The following is a 22,399-nucleotide window of genomic DNA, read 5'->3' on the forward strand; positions in this document are numbered from 1 at the left end:
ACACTTCCGGTGAATCCTTGCGAAAAAGCAAGGATTGCTTGTGCGTCAAGGTTTTATAATCCTTGCGAAAGGGGGTATCCTTTTGGAGGTGAACTCTTTGATTGGTCAGTTACTCCCACCTGGGCGTCCATCCTGAGATTGACGTATGGGTGTGAAGTGGTTGATAACTTTTCAGAGTTCAGCTATTTCAAATGTCCATGTATTGCTTATACTTCAAAATATAACAATACAACATTAATAAATGGTTTAGTTTGTAGTTTAGAATCATTTTGATATCAAGATTGACTGATTTATCATAACAGGAAAGGAAGTTACATTAAAACATCAAATTATATCAACACAGCATTAAAGGGAAAGCATACATTATAACACATCAACTGTCATTGAAATAGTGTCCATGAGCCATGTAGTCCTTGAGAATATGTTTGTAAATCCAGAAAAGTTAGTTATTCCTTAAAATCCTTTGTCTCCATACTGTAAGGCCATTTTGGTCTACCTTCTGACCCCAAGCTGGGCCAGAAGCTTTAAAGCTCCTGCTCTGGAGATAAGGACAAGGGGGAAAACCCCCTTTCTCCTTGTCGGGGGTAGGGGAAAGGTGTGATGGTACGTGGTTTGTCTGTTGGCTCTGCTACATCAGTTTACCCTTTACATAAGTGAACTGAACACAGCTTACAGCTGACAAAAAATACAGCCAAGGCTGGTGTTATTGCAGGAAACATGGTAGAAATGCAAAACTACTAGGCTGTAGTAGCTCTACTTAGCCTACCTATCCTATTAGTGTTGTCCACAAAAATACAGTACCGGATCTACCAGCTGTGATAGCCAGTGAGCCCATATTAGCCAGTTAGCTAAATACTTTGTTTTAATTTACTGTTTCTCACAGGATTGCCCAATTTCTTTGTTTTGACGCAACTGTTTCAACTTTGTGAGGCTGCAACATAGCCTATCCCCATTACCTCTTGCAGGGTATGTGAAGAATCTCAGAGAAATTAGAAGAAAACACTGTTTCATTTTACACTTCACTCTTATTATAAAGTGTAAATGAGCAGCCACAAATTTATGCTTTTTAATCTATGCAATCTTCATAAATAGTAAGAATGCATACATATTTTAATTATACCAAAATATAAGTTAGCTGCATTTGTATAAAGTAAGTTAAAAAAAAAACGACCCATTTGCAACGGACGCAAGCACACCTCACAATTTTCCCAGAAATTGTACCCTCTCTAATTACATATAAACTAGCCAATACATATTAGGTACATTTATACACTATATATTAACTTTGTTTGAATAACAGAAGACTCGTATACGGTATCCCTTGCGACGTCTGCTGATAGAAAAGAGAATCGCAGCCTCGGAATGCAGGAAACAAAATAGCCGAACGTGCACTTGGCAGCAATTTAACAGTAAACAGGAGACAAATAGCCTTAAATTAGCTTTTCCTGGTGTGGTGAAAATGACAAAATACTGGGTGATAAAACACACATCTAGGAAAAGTCAACAAAGCAGGGTCCTGGAATTTGATTGAAAAGGAAGCATCAGAGGGAAGACGGAATTAATTACACATGACCATAGAATAATTGTACAGTATGTAAAGATTTGTATTGGCAAATGTTTCTTAGTCTTTTACTCTTTTAGTAATGTTTGCATTAATTCTGTTTCCAAGTCAAATGAATAACACTTAATCTGTTGACATAACTGCATGCATTGCAGAGTGTCTGAGCCTTGTTTTGATGTCTTAAAATCAGTAACACTCCAAGTTCCACCATGTTGGAGGTGGTCAAAAAGCAATTTTCCTTCAGAGAGGAAAATTGGCCAACCACAGAAAGCCTGTTTTGTGAGGCCATTGCAATGATGACGCATACAGCTGATTAAGCTATTGTAATAAAGCTACATGAAGCTATATGATGAAGCTACAATAATCTTGTCCTCCATTTCTTCTGATACGTCAGTGACATCTCAACGCTGATAAGCTTTTGCTACACAGGGCCACCATTGACATACGACATGCCCCCACATGTTACAAAATACAAATATTCTTCCGCACTGCCACTGGTATGCCCCATATTGGCTACCTATCATGGCCCGTATCAGATTCAAGACCCTGGTATTGACCTTCCGAGCAGTGAACGGGACTGCACCCGTCTACATCAAGTCTCTCCTGCAGCCTTACACCCCCACCCGCCACCTACGGTCTTCTTCAGACAACCGCCTGGTGGTCCCACCGCTCAAGACTGCCCGGTCCCAACACAAGCTTTTCTCCTGTCTGGCCCCCCAGTGGTGGAATCAACTCCCCACCTCCATCAGAGACACTGACTGTCTCTCCACCTTCAAGAAAAGGCTCAAGACGCACTTGTTCCGGGAGTACAACGGTACTTAGGAACGGTTCGCTTGACCCGATGTTAGTTTCCTCAAGGATCACAATGACTCTTGCTTAGAGACTTGTTGCTCTTGTGGTTAGTGGTAACTGATTTAAATTTTTGTTCTCACTGTGATATATTGTTTTATTACTGTTGCTTGCTTTTTTCCACAGGTACACTTGCACTTATAGCTGTTCATGTTGTTTAATTGTAACTTGTTTAACTACATGCTCTTATGGTTCTTCCCTTTGGCACTTACTTTGGTTGTTCACAATGTGTGCTTCATGTTTTGGCTACTCGCGATGTTTTTTGGCTATCTTGTTGTTATGATCAGTGACCTATGCACTTTGTAAAGCTCTCTCTTGGAAGTCGCTTTGGATAAAAGCGTCTGCTAAATGAATAAATGTAAATGTAAATATTGAGCCTATTAGAATAATGCCGCGAGACCGGTTTCACGCTGATTGTTTTTTTTCTCTCAAATTTAAAGGTCTAATAAGAGTTTCTGCTGGATGATCGGATTGATTGAAAATGAATCGTAAACGGCAGAGTGGGGCACAGAAGGCTAAACAAAGAAAATAATAAACAATTTGTTGCAAAATTGCCCAAACACTTTTTCAAAAGCCAAGACATTTGTATGTGTCAATGTGAATTTCCTGTCTGCAAACATTGTGTGGGAGATGGCTGTGGGGAACTTGCCGACACTCCAGTACTCCATCATCATGGATGGTACCCAAGATGTTGCAGGGGTAGAGCAGGAGTTGATCTGCATCCAGTATGTGGACTATGGCCTAATACCTCATGAAGAGTTTGTTGGTCTTTATGAAGTGTCTTTGACCACAGGGGAGAATCTGGCTAGGGTTACCATTGATGTCGTCCAGAGAATACATTTCCCGCTATCTGGTCTCGGTGAGCCTCTTGCCCTGTTTTATAAGATTGACAAAATGTGTCCGTTGTGGCCAGGGCTGGAGTGGGACCCATTTTCAGCCCGGGAGTCTAATGGCCAAAACCAGCCCACCCCCTCCCACCGTGGTGGAACCTACTAGATAAATGAAGCGACAGATCTGTTCTTACTGGCCTGCTATATTTTTTTTCGGACAAGTATTGAACGTAGAAATATACTTTTATCACAATTGTTTTTTATATGCATATCAATTTAATCAATAAAATATTGAAATAAATTATATGAAATATTTCTGCTATAAAACATACAACTGTAACATTATGTACATTTGCATTCAAAATAGAAAACGAAAAATAAAAGTAACAACATGGAAAATCAATATGCATCTCGAAAGAAAGGTAAGGCCCTAAAGCATCAATAGCCGCCTAAGCAGTGCACTGGTTTCTGCAACTTTTTAAATTACTGTCTCATTGTCGATAGACATGAGGATCTCCTTTTCTGTGGCCATTAACATGAATGCCTCTAAGTGCTCCTGAGACATTGAGCTTCTTAAGCTGTTCTTAACAATTTTTTATGTTGACAAGCTTCTCTCACAGGCGACCTGAGTGATTGAGATTGTCAACAGAAACTTGTATGCCAAACCAATTACATGGTAGGCATCAGTGAGAAGGTTGTACTGTAAAAGGGTGAGAAACACAAATGGCACCGTTTTTACAGCAGGAACAGGCCCTGCTCTCCAGCTCCACCTCTGGTTTCATATACAATGGTCCACCTGTATCCTCCACACCTCCAACCAGCATCTCACTACCTGTCCTTACAAAGTAAACTTCCAGAGGGGACTTCTTCAGTCTCTCCCACTGGAATGCCAAGCCAGACAGCTCAGCAAGCAAAGTGCCAACAGTGGATATCATAAAATGTAAACAGACACTTGCTGATGTCTTGTAGAGATGAGCTAGGGAGCCCATTTGCCTTGATTTTGCCAACGCTTTTAGGGTCAAGTCAAGCAAAAAAAGAAAAAAGTTCTGCATTGCAGAACTTTTTTCCGCATTTGCAGAAAGGTTTGCTCAAAAAGGTTTGAGCAGTAAGGATTGTTTCATACTTTAGAAGGGCTTCAACTTTACCCTTTGCTTTGACCCCCACTGTTGGCTTTATACTAATTTCATACTCAATTGAAGCAAGAGTCAGCTGCAGGTCAACATGGAGAGCATCTAAGGCTTACCAAAATTCCCAAAGACCTTAGTGAGAGCCTGGTCCTTAGCCCACCACCTGGTTTCCCCTATTGGGCACAGTCTTCTGTGACTTTTGTCATCACTTGTCTCTTCCCACCTCTGCATACACTTATACAATTCTCTGAGAAAAACTGCAACATCTTTAAGCAATGAAAAGAGAGATGTACTTTCTACAACCCTAATCCATTTTAGGGAGTCAGGTGGCTGAGCGGTTAAGGAATCGGGTAATCTGAAGGTTGCCAGTTCAATTCCTGGCCGTGCCAAATGACGTTGTGTCCTTGGGCAAGGCACTTCACCCTACTTCCTCTTGTTCAAAATCACTGAGCTAGGTGAATTCACATCATATGAATATCTTGCTATAGAGCTCAAAACCGAATCAATACTTTTTGCTATTATATATCGGCCATCCAAGCACTCATCAATATTCATACAAGAATTCTCTGAATTATTATCACTATGTGTCACTAGATATGACAAAGTAGTTTTAAACGGAGACTTAAATATCCAAGTAAATAAAAAAGCAGACCCAAGAACTATTGAGCTCTTAAATCTTTTTTAACATAATTAGGGCCATTGTCAGCTGCGCCTTTAGCATATTTAGGCGAGTAGCACTGCAGAGGCAGCCTCGTCTGGCAGCCTCGGTGCACGAAGACTCGGTCGAACAAAGACAGGGAGTCTACCTGCGGGAGTCCACCGAGGATGGCCGACGTGGTGGATCACCTCTTCTGATAAGTATCACCCTATTTGTATTCTAATCCACCTACAACATATTCATAGCTAGCATGTGTTTCTTCAGCATTCCCGTTCATTACACTACCCGTAGACGTAGATATATCACAAAGTATATACGGTCAACTTCTAACCTTCGCTACCTATCCAGATCTTCTCCACCTGCCCTCTCTCTTTCTATAGGGCTCTGGAACTGCCAGTCCGCTGTGAACAAGGCAGATTTCATCCCAGCGTTTGCATCTCATGCTTCTCTTCATGCCCTTGCGCTGACAGAGACATGGATCCGCCCTGAGAACACTGCAACTCCAGCTGCTCTCTCCGTCAACCACTCCTTCACTCACTCACCCCGCTCAACCGGGCGGGGTGGTGGGACAGGGTTGCTTCTTTCCCCACATATTAAATACACATCCACACCACTCCCTGTTACTGCCAAATCATTTGAACACCATTATGCGATGCTAACTGATCCTATCAAAGCATGCTTAATTGTTCTTTATCGCCCACCAGGCCCCCTAGCCGACTTTGTGGAGGAGCTGGACATGCTCCTCAGCGTCCTCCCGGATGATGGAACCCCCCTGATAGTCCTTGGGGACTTCAACATCCACCTCCAAGGAACTCAGGCCGTCGACTTCTTGTCTCTCCTGACCTCCTTCGACCTGACGCTGCTGAGCACACCGGCGACCCACAAGGCAGGCAAACAGCTAGACCTCATCCTGACACGTAACTGTATCACTGACTTAACCTCTGTAACCCCACTGCATATTTCTGATCACTACTTTATCCAATTCTCTATCTCTCTCCCTCCAACTCCTTCTACCTCCCCTCCCCTTGTAACTTTCCGGCGCAACCTCCGCTCCCTATCCCCCTCCCATTTCTCCTCTATTGTAACATCCTCCCTCCCCCCCATTGACGAGTTCTCGTCCCACCCCACTAACACTGCCACCGACACCTTGTTAACCACTTTAACTGCATCACTTGACTCTCTCTGTCCCCTGTCAACCAGGCCTGCACGATCTTCTCCCTCCTGCCCGTGGCTTACGGATGTTATTCGTGAAGAACGGTCCACCCTTCGGGCAGCCGAGAGGAGATGGCGCAAGTCCAAAGGCGGTCTGGACCTTGATAAGTATCACTCCCTCCTCAAATCCTTCTCTTCTCACATAACTGGTGCTAAAACCCTCTACTTTCTGAACAAAATTAACTCTGCTTCAAACCCCCACAAACTTTTCTCTACCTTCTCCACCCTTCTTAACCCACTTCCCCCACCCCCTCCCTCCACCCTGACAGCAGACGACTTCTCCTCCTTCTTTGAGAAAAAAGTCGCCGACATTAGCAGTCGGTTCCCTAAACCCACCTTTCCTACCCTCTCACCCTCCATGACTGACCCAACTAAATGTCTAAACTCTTTTTCTCCCCTGTCTGAGACAGAGATCTCTGACCTCATTCTCTCTCATCGCCCCACCTCCTGTCCCCTTGATCCTATACCCTCCCCTCTCTTTCAAACCATCTCCCCCTCCATCATAACTTTTCTTCTCCATGTCCTAAACTCCTCTCTCACCTCTGGCACCTTCCCCTCTGCCTTCAAACAGGCTAGAGTTACCCCTCTACTCAAAAAACCCTCCCTTAACCCTGCCGTTCTCCAGAACTACAGACCGGTATCACTGTTACCCTTCCTTTCAAAAACAATTGAACGTGCTGTATCTAACCAACTGTCTAACTTTCTCTCTCAGAACAACCTGCTTGACCCCAACCAATCGGGCTTCAAGACTGGCCACTCCACAGAGACTGCCCTCCTTTCAGTCACCACTGCCCTCCAGTCTGCCAGAGCGGCTTCCAGGTCATCCGTTATCATTCTGCTGGACCTTTCTGCAGCGTTTGATACGGTTAACCACCAGATCCTGCTCGCCAGACTTTCTGAGATGGGCATCACTGGCCCTGCACTCCAGTGGATCTCATCCTACCTGTCGGGAAGATCCTACCAGGTTTCCTGGGGAGGCAAACTGTCGGGCCCTCGCCAGCTCTCCACTGGTGTCCCACAGGGCTCCGTCCTTGGACCCCTCCTCTTCTCTCTGTACACCACCTCACTTGGACCAATCATCACCTCCCATGGCTTCTCCTACCACTGCTACGCTGACGACACGCAGCTGTACCTGTCGTTCCCCCCGACCGATCCGGGGATCTCAGCTAGGATTGAGGCCTGCCTCACAGACATCTCCGCCTGGATGACCGAGCACCACCTCCAGCTGAACCTCGCCAAAACAGAACTTCTCATCATCCCGGCTAAACCCTCCATCTCCCACGATCTCTCAATCACCCTGGGATCTGCGACGGTGACCCCTTCATCCTCTGCCAGGAACCTTGGGGTTACCATGGACGACGAGCTCTCCCTCACGGCCCACATTGCTGCGGTCTCCCGGTCGTGTAGATTCACCCTCTACAACATCCGGAAGATCAGGAGATACCTGTCTGAGCACTCCACCCAGCTGCTAGTCCAAGCACTCGTCCTCTCCAAGTTGAACTATTGCAACTCTCTGCTCGCTGGTCTCCCAGCATGTGCAACCCGCCCTCTTCAGAGGATTCAGAACGCGGCGGCCCGCCTGGTCTACAATCTACCCAGACGCTCCCATGTTACCCCGCTCCTCATCTCTCTCCACTGGCTACCTATCATGGCCCGTATCAGATTCAAGACCCTGGTATTGACCTTCCGAGCAGTGAACGGGACTGCACCCGTCTACATCAAGTCTCTCCTGCAGCCTTACACCCCCACCCGCCACCTACGGTCTTCTTCAGACAACCGCCTGGTGGTCCCACCGCTCAAGACCGCCCGGTCCCAACACAAGCTCTTCTCCTGTCTGGCCCCCCAGTGGTGGAATCAACTCCCCACCTCCATCAGAGACACTGACTGTCTCTCCACCTTCAAGAAAAGGCTCAAGACGCACTTGTTCCGGGAGTACAACGGTACTTAGGAACGGTTCGCTTGACCCGATGTTAGTTTCCTCAAGGATCACAATGACTCTTGCTTAGAGACTTGTTGCTCTTGTGGTTAGTGGTAACTGATTTAAATCTTTTGGTTCTCGCTGTGATATATTGTTTTATTACTGTTGCTTGCTTTTTCCCACAGGTACACTTGCACTTATAGCTGTTCATGTTGTTTGGTTGTGACTTGTTTAACTACATGCTCTTATGGTTCTTCCCTTTGGCACTTACTTTGGTTGTTCACAATGTGTGCTTCATGTTTTGGCTACTCGCGATGTTTTTTTGGCTATCTTGTTGTTATGATCAGTGACCTATGCACTTTGTAAAGCTCTCTCTTGGAAGTCGCTTTGGATAAAAGCGTCTGCTAAATGAATAAATGTAAATGTAAATGTAAATCTCCTTGACAGTTTCAATCTAACTCAACACATAACAGACCCAACACACCGGCACGGAAACACACTAGATCTAGTGATAACAACTGGACAAAATATCAATAATATTTCAATAACTGATCTACCCCTCTCAGACCATCAATATATACTTTTTAATGTGGAAATTATCCTAACAAAAACCAAAAAAGAATTCTTACTCCATAGAAGATATTTAGACAATACAGCTATGATGAAATTTTCTGAACAATTTGCTCTATATGAGCCGACTAACCATGATTGCTCTCTGAATGAAATGGTAGAGAACCTCAATGAAGCACTATTATCTGTGTTAGACTCTGTTGCACCACTGAAAACCAAAAATAAGTGCACAAGCAGAACCTCCCCATGGCTGAGAAATAAAAATGTTATTGAAACGAAAAGAAAATGCCGTGCAGCAGAGAGAAAATGGAGGAAAACAAAGATCACTATCCACTACAATATCTACAAAGATACACTAACCACCTATAACAAAACCATCCGTCTAGCAAGGAGAGAATATTTCTCCAACATTATTACAGAAAATGCCAGAAATTCCAGAGTTCTTTTCTCCACCATTGACCAGCTGCTAAACACTGTCCCTGCTCCACCTCCATCCTCAGCAGTTAAATGTGAAGAGCTTGCTTTGTTCTTCAAGAACAAAATAACTTTGATCAGAGCTAGTATTATTAATAGTGGGGTCAAAACTGACATCAGTAGATTCTGCAAAATAACCATGAGCACATTTACCTGTATCACACTTAGTGAACTTTCCAAAATTGTCAGCGAATCTAACCCCACAACCTCAGATATTGATCCTATACCCACAACATTCTTTAAGCGAGTGTTTGATAGTGTCTCAGGTCCGGTGCTAGAGATTATAAACACATCCATTAGAACTGGCGTCTTCCCAGATGCCTTCAAAACAGCTGCTGTAAAGCCCCTATTAAAGAAACCCAAATTGGATAACAGTCTACTTGCAAATTACAATACAGACCAATATCAAACCTTCCATTTATTAGTAAAGTACTGGAAAAGATAGTTTTAGTCCAATTAAATTATTTTCTTGAAGAAAATAACATCCTGGAAGTCTCGCAGTCAGGTTTCAGGAAATATCACAGTACTGACAGTACTGTTCCATTACCAACTGCCTGTTGGCAATAAACAAATGGATGAATGATAACTTTCTTAAATTAAATGAAGACAAAACCGAAGTCCTACTATGTGGCCCCAAATCCAAAAGAGAGATGCTTACTAAGAATCTAGGAGGCTTAACCCCCTGTCTTAAACCAGAGGTGACGAGTCTCGGTGTAATCCTGGACTCAGATTTGAATTTCAACTCTCACATTAATAAAGTGACCAAAACAGCTTTCTTTCACCTGAGGAATATAGCAAAGGTACGACCATTCATAAACCAAAATGATGCAGAGAAGTTAATTCATGCTTTTATATCCAGCCGGCTGGACTACTGTAACGCACTTTTCACTGGTCTTCCCAAGAAAACTACTGAAAGACTACAGCTCATTCAAAATTCTGCAGCTAGATTATTAACCAAAACTAAAAGGAGAGAACACATTAGTCCTGTCCTAGCTACTTTACACTGGCTCCCCGTTACCTTCAGAATTGACTTGAAGGTCCTTTTCCTCACATACAAAGCTCTACACGGACAAGGACCTAGCTACAATGCTAACTCCCTTATAAACTACACACCAGCTAGAACACTGCGATCATCAAATGCAGGCCTATTAGAGGTCACCAGAAGCAGTCATAAGAAGATTGGTGATTCGGCCTTTGTCAATTACACCCCAAAACTATGGAACAAATTACCCATAAATATTAGGGAAGCAAATATGTACGACATTTTTAAAAGACAGCTTAAAACCTACCTTTTTACCAAAGCATTTAAGTAATTTTATCTCAGAAGGGTTTTACTACTTTTATTAGTTATATTATTGTTTTTATAATTTGCTATTTTAATTATTACTTTTATCACTTGTATTATTGTTTTTATTGATTTTATGTAAAGCACCTTGAGCTACAATTCTTGTATGAAATGTGCTATATAAATAAAGTCTTACTTACTTACTTACTACTTTCCTCTGGGGGAATGTCCCTGTACTTACTGTAAGTCGCTCTGGATAAGAGCGTCTGCTAAATGACTAAATGTAAATGTAACCTCATCTGCAATTGTGCACTTTATAATTTGGCTGATGACATCCACAGCTTTTAAAGATGATGTATTTTGAAAGGAGAGTCACAAGAGAGCCTCTGCCCTTTCCCCCAGTGTCATGGTGCTTCTTGCTTTGGTAAATACAGCTATTTAAGTGCTGTTGAAGACATATCGAACTAGATCAAAAGTATCAACACTAGAATGTTGCCATGATTGATTGCAGTGTTTTCAAGTGTATAAGCAGCCTCTGCTTTATCTCCTCTGTAACTAAGTCCACATTTGCCAATTACGTTTGTGACATCTACTATGCGCTCCATTACCTGGTGCTTTTTCTTTACTTGTTCATAATGTAAAGACATCTGCCTTTTTACCCTTTAAAAAGTAAGCATCTGCACTATCTTTGTGGGCATAACTTTTCTCATGTTCTGATGAACATGTTTCCACACACTCATACCTCCCTTTATGAAAGGACTATCACCTGCAACAGGTGCAAATGCCAAACATACAAAACAGTACAGAGAATTGCTTTTTTCATTGTATGTCAACCACTTTCGGTTGGTTGCATCCTTTCTGTGATACACCTTTGCGAAGTGATGTTTCGCTGGCTGTTGAGGATGATAACTAAAAAATATGTCAAGGTCATTTGACTGAGGATGAGCAATAATCTAATTTTTGAGTCTCCTCATCAACACTACTTGCTTGTGGCTCAGGGACTATCTGTGTTGTTGCTGTTGTCTCTCTTATCATCAATGTCTCTGTCCCTGTCTCCTTTCTTTTTCTCACTTCCCTCTGCATCAGGCTTATCTGTATTAAACCACAATCACATAACAAAAAAAGTCTAAATTAGTCACTGAAATCTAGCAGATAATCCAAAGAAGAAAAAAACCTGAACTAAACTAAAACATTTATCATTCAATGTAAGTCACTTAAAAAAAAAAAGTTTGCCAACATTTCAAGATAGCACTAGCTACAGTAGGCTACTAGAATCAGAATCAGAATCAGAAAGGGATTTATTCGCCATGAAAGTTTGCACAGACAAGGAATTTGCTTTGGCAGGAAGGTGGATACAATAAACATATACCTAAAATTTAAATATGTGGACTAACTATACTAAGGGTACATAAACTAGCAGTACTAAGTGGGATAAATATAAATTGCCGTAAATTACAATATAAAATACAAAAATACAAATATTACAAAAAATACAAATGTACAAGATACCATGTTATGGTGCAGTGCAAAAGCAGAGTGATTTAGGCAATGAGTCATTTGAGTCAGTGTGGTCCCTTGGCCTTGTTGAAGAGGCCAACAGCGGAAGGGAAGAAACTGTTTTTGTGGCGTGAGGTATTGGTCCTGATAGACCGCAGCCTTCTGCCGGAGGGGAGTGACTGAAACAGGGAGTGTCCAGGGTGGGAGGAGTCGGCCACAATCTTCCTCGCTCGCCTCAGGGTCCTCGAGGTGTGCAGGTCCTCGAGGGTAGGCAGATTGCAGCCAATCACCTTCTCAGCAGTACGGATGATACGCTGCAGTCTGCTCTTGTCCTTGGCAGTGGCAGCAGCGTACCAGACGGTGATGGAGGAGGTGAGGATGGACTCAATGATGGCTGAGTAGAAGTGCACCATCATTGTCTTTGGCAGGTTGAACTTCTTCAGCTGCCGAAGGAAGTACATCCTCTGTTGTGCTTTCTTGATGAGGGAGCTGATGTTCAGTTCCCACTTGAGGTCCTGGGAGAGGATAGTGCCCAGGAAGCGGAAGGACTCCACAGTGTTGACTGGGGAGTCACACAGGGTGATGGGGGTGAGTGGGGCTGTGTTCCTCCTGAAGTCCACAACCATCTCCACTGTCTTAAGGGCATTAAGCTCTAAGTTGTTCTGGCTGCACCAGGTCACCAGGTTGGCCGCTTCCCACCTATAATCAGACTCGTCTCCACCAGAGATGAGCCCAATAAGGGTGGTGTCGTCCGCAAACTTCAGGAGTTTGACGGACGGATGACTGGAGGTGAAACTGTTGGTGTACAGGGAGAAGAGCAGAGGAGAAAGGACGCAGCCCTGAGGTGATCCGGTGCTGATGGACCGGGAGTCAGAGACTTGCGTTCCCAGCTTAACGCACTGCTTCCTGTCAGACAGGAAGTCTGTGATCCACCTGCAGGTGGAATCAGGCACGTTCAGCTGGGAGAGCTTGTCCTGAAGCAGGGCAGGGATGATGGTGTTGAAGGCAGAGCTGAAGTCCACAAACAGGATCCTGGCATAGGATGCTGGGGAGTCCAGGTGCTGTAGGGTGAAGTGGAGGGCCATGTTAACTGCATCGTCCACAGACCTGTTGGCTCTGTAGGCAAACTGCAGGGGGTCCAGTAGAGGGTCAGTGATGGATTTAAGGTGTGCCAGCACCAGGCGCTCGAAAGACTTCATTACCACAGAGGTCAGGGCGACGGGTCTGTAGTCATTATGTCCTGTTGGCCTTGGCTTTTTGGGCACAGGGATGATGGTGGAGGACTTGAGACAGGCTGGCACATGGCATGTCTCAAGGGAGGTGTTAAAGATGTGGGTAAACACCGGAGACAGCTGGTCAGCGCAGTGCTTGAGGGTGGCTGGAGAGACAGAGTCCGGCCCAGCTGCTTTGCGGGGGTTCTGCCTCTTGAAAAGTCTGTTAACTTCACCCTCCTGAATGGAGAGAGTCGTCACTGTAGAGGGGGGGAGGTGGGAGGCCTCCTGGGTGGGAAGGGGTAGTTCAAGACTGTCCAATTGTCTTTCAAATCTGCAGTAGAACTCATTCAGGTCGTTGGCCAGGCGGGAGTCGTTAGTGGAGTGGGGGGCTCTGGGCTTGTAGTTGGTAATTTGCCTGAGCCCTCTCCAGACAGAAGCAGAGTCGTTTGCAGAGAATTGGTGTTTTAGCCTCTCTGAGTACAGTCGTTTAGCCTCCCTCACCGCCTTGCTAAACCTGTTCTTCGACTCCTTGAAACTGTCTTTGTCCCCACTCTTGAACGCGGCCTCTTTCTCTGACCTCAACCTTCTGAGTTTAGCTGTAAACCAAGGTTTGTCGTTGTTGTAGCTTACCCTGGTGCGTGTTGGTATACAGCAGTCCTCACAGAAGCTGATGTATGATGTCACAGCCTCTGTGAGCTCATCCAGACTATTGGTAGCAGTCGTGAACATGTCCCAGTCAGTGCAGTCCAAGCACGCCCGCAGATCCTCCATAGCTTCACTGGTCCACTGTTTTGATGTTTTTTACTAGCTAAAGTCACTGTGCTGTACCTATAGTCGCAAGTTTGTGTGTGCTTGTTTGTTTTCTTGAAAACATCGGTCAATTTAGCACATTAGGCTGCATCCTCCTTTTTTTACCTGGCTTTTTCAGCTCCTCCTGGCATTTTTTCCCCATACATTTTATTAAGCATTCGCTTATTGAAATTAAAATCTAGTGTATTATATGTATGTATATTACCTTACTTATCAGTCACACAGTACATTTACATTTAGTCATTTAGCAGACGCTCTTATCCAGAGCGACTTGCAGTCAGTACAGGGACATTCCCCCAAGGCAAGTAGGGTGAAGTGCCTTGCCCAAGGACACAACGTCAGTTGGCATGACCGGGAATCGAACTGGCAACCTTCGGATTACTAGCCCGATTCCCTCACCGCTCAGCCACCTGACTCCCAGACAGTAACTTAAACTTAGCACGTATATTTTTATTCGGTGTGTGAAAAAACAAAAAGAAAGCAGACGAGTCTGCCGGCCCAATTTATGAGCGGGTAGAGCGGCCCAACAGGAATTTTCCCGATTCTCCCGATGGCCACTCCAGGCCTGATTGTGGCCCACATTGTGTCAATCTTGTAAAACAGGCTGCGTGCAGTTCAGGTAGCCTTTCCCCATCACCACCACCAGGCTCTGCCTCAGCCTCTCTCCATCTCCAAGCTCTGCCCCAGCCTCTCTCCATCACCAGGCTCTGCCCTAGCCTCTCTCCATCTCCAGGCTCTGCCTCAGTCTCAGGTTCTGCCCCAGCCTCTCTACATAATTATCACCAGCCTCTCGCCATCACCATTGCCAGGCTTTGCCCCAGCCTCTCTCCATCACCAGGCTCTGCCCCAGCCTCTCTCCAACACCATACCCGGCTCTGCCCCAGCCTATCTACATCGTCATCACCAGCCTCTGCCCCAGCCTCTCTCCATCACCATCAGCAGGCTGTTATATTGTTATATAATAGTCTGTCTCTCTGACTGTACACCAGTATTGTTATAATCTCCCCTCCCCAGGTTTAGTATTATCAATCTTCTGTCACTGCAAACCACTTGCAACCACGCTCATTTGTACAGTTTGTTCCTTAAAGTCATTAGAAACAATAAGTGCTATATAAAAATAATAATAATGGGAGAGAGCACCCCATTATGGGAGAGCCGTATCAAATCTTTACATGTACCTAAATTATATCCGTGTTTACAACTTCAAAGATTATGTGAAGACCCGGAAGTAGATAGCAGTGAATACTCGGAAGACTTGCGACACCATGTGGTGCAAACTGACAAGCCAGACAGATTTGGTCTGGGTTCATAGAAGTTCTGGACAGACTGAGACATGTGGCCGAGACGTTTACTTGGCCGCTTTGAGTTTCACATGTAAATGCTTCCTACATTTGGTTTACATGGTCGCTGCATAATCTAAAGTGTACCAGGAATCAAGTTGGATTCTAAGCTACAACTTCAGCTCATACATTTGATACGTTACGGGGTAGGTAAACAAACTATTAGCAAACACTTTCCGCCAACAAGCGTAGCTTAACTAGCTTAACTGAAATGGCCAGCTAGCTACTGTGGTGCAAGGAACATTCGAGGTAGCACCTTTTTTTTTTTTACTTGGTGGTCATAATAAGTGTTCCAATTGTGCGTATCACAGACTTTTAGGGAACTTTCTGCTACAGCACCGTCAGCTAGTTAGCTCTAGCTCTGGTTGTTGCAAGAAAATAGTTATCAGTGAGATTCAAGAGAGGGTTAAATGACTTGATTTGGTTGGAAAACTAACATAGCTAACTAGCTTAGCCTAGTGCGTGTGTGGTTAGCTTGCAACTGGCTAGCTTGCTACCTACGTGTTGTTAATAGTGTCCAAAGAGAATGCCCACAACTTTGCAAACCTACATAGCTAGGCTAGCTAGGTCAACTTTAAGTATCTGCCTTGCGCTTGCTTGCTAGTTAGAAACTGGGTATCTAGCCAACCAGCTGCGCAGTCATCAACTAACATTGTGTAAAGTAGGTATACTACAGCTACTAATTCGTCTAGCTAATGTTACTAACGTCCCCATTTATTTAGATTTGCTAGCTAGGAAGCGATCAATGCGAACACCATACAAGTCTGTACATTTTGTAGTTTGATTTAACTGGTATCACCGGTTTGATCTTTGAACGTTGAATGACGAGCAGTGGCGAGGCCAGGAATTTTAAGATGGGTGGACTTTGGGGATGGGGCCACTATTTTGTACACTGAAATTACTGTCGACCAAACTACCATATGAAAGTGACGAGACCCACATTTTAAAATTGATTGTTTAATGCTAGCCTGTCTCTGCCCTCCTACGTACTTTCGCACAATTTTTATTTTGCTTCTTTACTAGGTCTGGGCTTTCGGTATGTTAGTCAGTTTTTGGCAGCCACATTTTTGGCGGTCCAATCAGCGAGGAGGAGGGAGTGGCTGAGAACGATGACGTTGATGTCGCCCTAGTTTGAGTTGTAGTTAAGTAATGGCGGCGGAGAAAGGTGCGATCGAAGCCATTCGGTCTGTTGTGGCAACGCAGCCGAATATCCAGAAGTTAGAGCCGGAGCAAGAACAATCTTTGCTGATTTTTGTTGGTGGCCATGATGTTGTTGTCCTCCCCACGGGGTTTGGGAAAAGTTTGATTTTCCAGCTAGCTCCGTTAGTGGTGAAGGAGTTGGCTAAGGAGAACGCTAGCAATTGGTTATGGCAGATCCAATAGTTTTAAACTTCAACAGAGTACTCGCCTTCAAGGAAGTTAATGCTTGTCAATGGAGTGATCCCAGACACTCTGTACAAATGAAATGTACAAGAGTCTGGTTAGAATCAGGCTAGTTTAATGCATGGTTCAGAGGTTAATTGCAAAATTGACCACACAATGTGACACAATAAAAATGAATTATTCTTCTTTTTTTGAGAAGCTTTAAAAAGTTATACATTTTTAGTTAAAACTATACTAAATATATAAATGTCACACAAAAAATAAAAAAAATACATTATATTGAACTGGAAGTAGGGCTGGGCAGTATGGCCTAAAATGTTTATTACAGAATAATTCCTAAGCACTGACAGTAACGATATATCACAATATATTTGTTATTTTTTAAATGTCATGACACGTCCATGCTTAAATGTTTTAGTAAAAGATACAAATTTGAACTAGCCCACTAGGCTGTATCACTTGACTTATATTTTATACCAAACAGAAACACTTTACTTAATACATTATCGTGATATCCATGATATGGTGGAGTTGTGGGGAGTCAGGTGGCTGAGCGGTGAGGGAATCGGGCTAGTAATCCGAAGGTTGCCAGTTCGATTCCCGGTCATGCCAACTGACGTTGTGTCCTTGGGCAAGGCACTTCACCCTACTTGCCTCGGGTGAATGTCCCTGTACTTACTGTAAGTCGCTCTGGATAAGAGCGTCTGCTAAATGACTAAATGTAAATGTAAATATGGCAAAATCTGTATCATGGCACAACGCCATACCGATATACCGCCCACCCCTAACTGGAAGTCTACGGTGACTCAACAGCACTGTCTGTGATTGAACAATGGTACATCTGGAGTACAGTTAGTAGGCCTGGGTGATAAATCGAATAAATTATCAAAGTAATGTCCCTCAATAAAGATATCGTAACATTAATTCATTTTCGATAATGTCGATAGAGAATAATTAGTAACAGCAGTCCTTTTAATTTCTGTAATACAGCAGGAAGTTGCGGAGAAATGGTAGCCTACGCTCACTAAAATATACTGAGCACCTCGAGTGGAGTAGCTAATGTTAACCGCGGAAAATGAGTCTTATTGCCGAAAACAATGGCAGCGATAGCCATGGCGAGAGATTCTTCCAATGAAGAAATAATTGATAAAAAGGGTTTGTCTTCAGTTATTTGGAAGTTGTTTGGCTTTTTGAAATCCGACAAAGAGCAGAGCAATGTTCGGTGCAAATTGTGTAGTAAACAAACAGGTGGCTACCAAGTCTGGTAAGACGACAAACTGCAAATGTGGACTTCTTGTTGACCTCGACCTACGGTCTTGGTTAACAAACGTTTTAACAAATCTCTGCTTACAAAGGCGTTTGTAGACCTGCAGGGCTCAACATAAAAAAGGGTTTGAAACTTACTGGCCCCAAGACAATTTTTACTGGCCCCCCCTACAAAAGTAGTAATTTATCATTGTTACAACAACATAACCAAAGACATAAGTTGTGTTATTCTGTTAACATGTTTAACCATTTATTAAACACATCCTGGATATAAAAAGAACAAAAATTAAATCACATTTCTAGTGATAAAAAATAAAAAGGTAATAGTCAGCAAAACTATTGACTTTTAACCTCAAACATGATGTGCTCTCTTCCCTGTTGACAGCCATCTTTGCACAACTCTGTCTGGCTGAAACTGAAACCTCTGGTCCCTCAATGCTAATATATAGAAGCTTCCATAGCATTTCATCAGTATGATACCAAATACCCAAAGCAACACCATTCTTCTGCTGCAGTTCAATAGCCCGGGGGAACGAGGCGAACGGCTGGCCCGTCTTAATTACGTGATATGCCATTGTTATAAATTGTGCAACAACACGATGGGCATCTGCATTTAAATTCCTGACCAGCATGGTCAACGGCCTGGAAGATGGATTGTCAACCATCCGCTTAGCTGTCACGCAAACCAGGTGCTGTCTGCTAGCATGGCTGGTCAGGGATTGTTTTCGAAAATTGTCAGTGCCTGTGTAAAAAGATCCACTCTTGTCTGCTTTAGACAGGAACATACGACAGACGACACAGTGCATCTTAGTTCCTTAAAAAAAAGTTGCTTCCGTTTGAGCTCGTAGCTCTACTTTGCTGCCATCCTCACTTTATTGTCCCGTGCCAGTCTCGCGCCAGTTGTAAAAAAAATTATCGAGATTAGATCATCTTACATTCTTATCGAAGCAGAAAGTGCTTCTATACTCTTTGACTGTAACTCACAGTCCAAAATGGTGGCATTGCTACCTTTGCGCCATCTAGTGGTGGTTGTCAAAAAACACCAGAGCTTTGCCTCTTGTCTTCAATACTCTTTGGTTCAGTTACTGTAATGCAGCGTTACCCAACCACAGGTCCGTGGACTGGTACCTGTCCGTGGATCATTTGGTACCGGGCCGCACAGAAAAAACAAACAAACATTATTTCTGTTTAATTCATTATCAGAGTCTGAAAGTTGTTTTATTTTGAAAAATGACCGGATTCTGTCCTCCATGGGCCTTTTTCCCCCGAGCAAAAAAGCTCAGCAAAGATGTTTGTTTACTCATTTTTTAGCAAGTTTGTGGGCTTCATTGTGTCTAGGTTGATTTAATGTGTTTTGGGTTCATCCACCTTTTTGGATTCTTTTTTTAATGCGCTTTTTGTTGTAGGCGTAGAGAGTACGTTACATTCTTTGAGCAGTCAGTTATAGGACTAATATTGGCTATTCAAGGAGAGGGGCTCAACAATGGCCAAATACAACTATTTTTTATGTATTTATTTTAAGTTATATTCTGCTTTGTTTGTGTAATGTCTGCTGGAATCTACAAAATGTTAAATAGTTTCAAATTGTTTTTTTTAAATAGATTTATTTTCCTTGAGAAGCAAGAGAAAAAGTAAAATTGCATTTAGGCCATTTAATTTATGCAATGGCAAAAACATTTGCACCAAAAAAAAAAAAAAACTGGGAAAAATCGTATTCGGCCTTCGGCCAATTAAATTTTGGTGCATCCCTTAGGAACAGAGTACTACTGTTTCTCGTAGAGGCCCCAGTAATCAAATGCACTTGTCCATTGCCCTAACCCTTTTTTTTCATTTACATATAAGCAAATGCTTGAAACATGACAAACACATTTTGGTTTTCTTTGTCCAATTTCCAACTTCAGTGTTTGTTAATGAAAATCTCTGTTTTTTGGCTTGTGGTCATCAGGATTAAAGCTGTGAAGTGCTGAAGATGGCTGGAAAATCGGAAAATGGTAAACTCAAAGAAAATTTCATGCAGGCGAATGTTTACTTTGTCAAGTAAGACTATAGGAAATGTGTTTTTTCCATAATTTTCAAGAAGCCTTTCTCCGTGGGTACCAAACTTAAGCCTTGTTCTGTTTAACCTGATGCACGAGAGGATACAAAAGAAAAACAGCATAGCGTAAATGTCCACCTGTCACATTGTTGTCATGTTGATCTTTGATTTATTTAGTCTGGTCTCCCTGACATAAAAAAGAAAGTGAAGGTTTTAGCTTATAAAATTAACACTGATAATTTAGGCCGAGAGTTAAGAATGCATCGATAGCTGAATGTTTTTTCCTTATTAGCACTGAGTGACTGGCCAATGATGTGTATGGTTAATTATTAATGACAATGCTTGTCATTGCATAATAACCAAATCTGTTCTTCTCACTTCCTTTTGAAACAAAATTCAACCTTGTTTCTAGTAATAGTTTTTTTTGTGTGAATGGGAATAGTTTTGTATTCAGAAGTCTTAGCCTTTCATGTAGTCTGCAGTGGTTTTTAAATGAATCATCTAATCAATTAATTTCAGGGTTTATTTGAATGAATTAATAAGTTAATGAATACCTTTGACCACCTCTGAATACCACTCTGTGCTTGTGTTTTGTGATTAACATGTTGTCTTTCAATGGCTGTCCTTTATCAGGTGGACTCAGGGAGTTTACCGTAAATGAAGTGGCAGAGCGCTGTCCCATTTGCCTGGGAGTCATGAGTCAAGACAACCTAGCTATGCCTGACAGCTGCTGCCACATCTTCTGTCTTGGCTGCATTCTCACATGGGCAGAGGTAGGAATGAGGTTGATTTAGTTCAGTGTTTCCTCTAGGGTTCTTTTTTTTTCGTAAAAAATTTTGGGGCATAAATACACTGACCCCCTCGCTATTTGAATCTTAATGTACTACTAGTGCTATCTTCCTCATTGACGTAATCAGGCATCTTTCTCTTCTGGGAGGAAACATTGTAGCTAACAAACTCATCTGAAAATACAATCAACAATATTTTAACAAATAGCTTAAACAGAATTTATTTTCTTTACTGAAGTTATGTTCACTGAGTTCGCTAGTTTAGCTAGCTTGAGTACAATCTAGTTCTAGCTCTAGCTAAAGTTACCAAACTAGCTGGATTATTATTCCACAGTTAATTAAATAGTAATAATTAGGCTAGTTGGCCATCAACATCGAAAACATTACATTGCGAATACAAAAATATAGCAAACATAATTTTACTAGCTAGTTAAATGTATGTATCTGGAGGATCTATCCTCTGCCCTGTTTGTCACTGCCAGGCTGAGCAGAGAGGAGAAAGTGCTCTGCTGCACTCTTGCTGTAGTTTTTTCATTTGTCATGACTTTGTGAATGATTGACGTCCTGTCACTGTTCAGTTGCTCATCCTCCAATCAGAGAGAGCAGCAGAAGACCGTTCATTTGAGTTCCATGGAGCAGACAGCTCCGCAGATTAATATTATTGTGACTGTGATATTTCATAGAATTCTGCATATAGTGTCAAAATGCATGTAGAGGAAACACTGTAGTTAATTAGGTGAATTGTGATGTGTATTGCAGATCTGAGCAGGTATGGAGTAAACAAAATTGAGGTTTTAAAGGGGTCATTGACTGATTTATAGGGGATTTCACACTGTTCCTTAAGGTCTCCGAATAGGGTATGTAACATTGGTTGGGCTGAAAAGGGTGCTGTTCTATGCGCCCTAATGCAACCCTGTGAAATAACCTCTCATTTTATTCCAGGGCTTTCTCTCTTTTATGGTATGCTCATGAATATATAGATGAGCTGTGCGCTGATTGGTTGCTTTACAACGAGCGAAGCTGTGGAGCAAAGACGCAACATAGCCAAACATGCATCGTGAATTGTAGATTTACATGACGACACAGGTTATTTATTCGAATGAAACAGGAAAATGAAATGCACACATTTTACCTACGCTAGATACAGGATACGTTAGCATTGCTAATAACTGTTAGCGACAAAATCATACTACAGCTTGCAGTTGAGATGAGCATACGGTCGGAACAGCACCTCTTTTCAGCAACAGCGGCTTAGCAAATCCTGCTTTATATTGTCCAAGGTTTTCAAAACTGTCTTTGGTAAAATGGTTTGTGCAAATGAATAATTGTCGAACTTCACAGGGATCTTCTCATAGACAAACATCAGCCATGCCCGTCGAGTGTTTGGTTCCTTGGGAAGACTATGAAAAGTGTCAGCATTCCCTGTACAGCCTGGAACACTGCATTTATGACCGTAGTCCATTTTCAATATCCTTGAAAAACTTCCAAACTTTCTTCTTTGTAATTCCCCTGGAAGTACACAGAGCAGCGCGTGGCAATTCTTTTCTCGATATGTTTGCATTTTCATTTAAATAATAAAAAA

General features: G+C 42.8%; 1 protein-coding gene across 3 annotated transcripts in view; it reads left to right on the top strand.

Annotated features, from left to right (window-relative positions):
* The first annotated feature begins 15,322 nt into the window (after positions 1-15,322).
* The window catches only part of scaf11 (SR-related CTD-associated factor 11), a 74,214-nt gene continuing 67,137 nt past the window's right edge, over positions 15,323-22,399 (top strand). The window contains exons 1-3 of one of the 3 annotated variants that reach the window (XM_067254830.1): positions 15,323-15,491; positions 19,940-19,985; positions 20,663-20,802. In XM_067254830.1, the coding sequence (XP_067110931.1) occupies positions 19,964-19,985; positions 20,663-20,802 (162 nt within the window). In that variant the 5' untranslated portion in view covers positions 15,323-15,491; positions 19,940-19,963. The remainder of the gene's footprint in view (positions 15,492-19,939; positions 19,986-20,662; positions 20,803-22,399) is intronic. The other 2 variants (XM_067254831.1, XM_067254832.1) reach the window with 2 other exon arrangements.

The sequence above is a fragment of the Osmerus mordax genome, chromosome 17 (genome assembly GCF_038355195.1).
Source record: "Osmerus mordax isolate fOsmMor3 chromosome 17, fOsmMor3.pri, whole genome shotgun sequence".
Lineage (NCBI taxonomy): Eukaryota > Metazoa > Chordata > Actinopteri > Osmeriformes > Osmeridae > Osmerus > Osmerus mordax.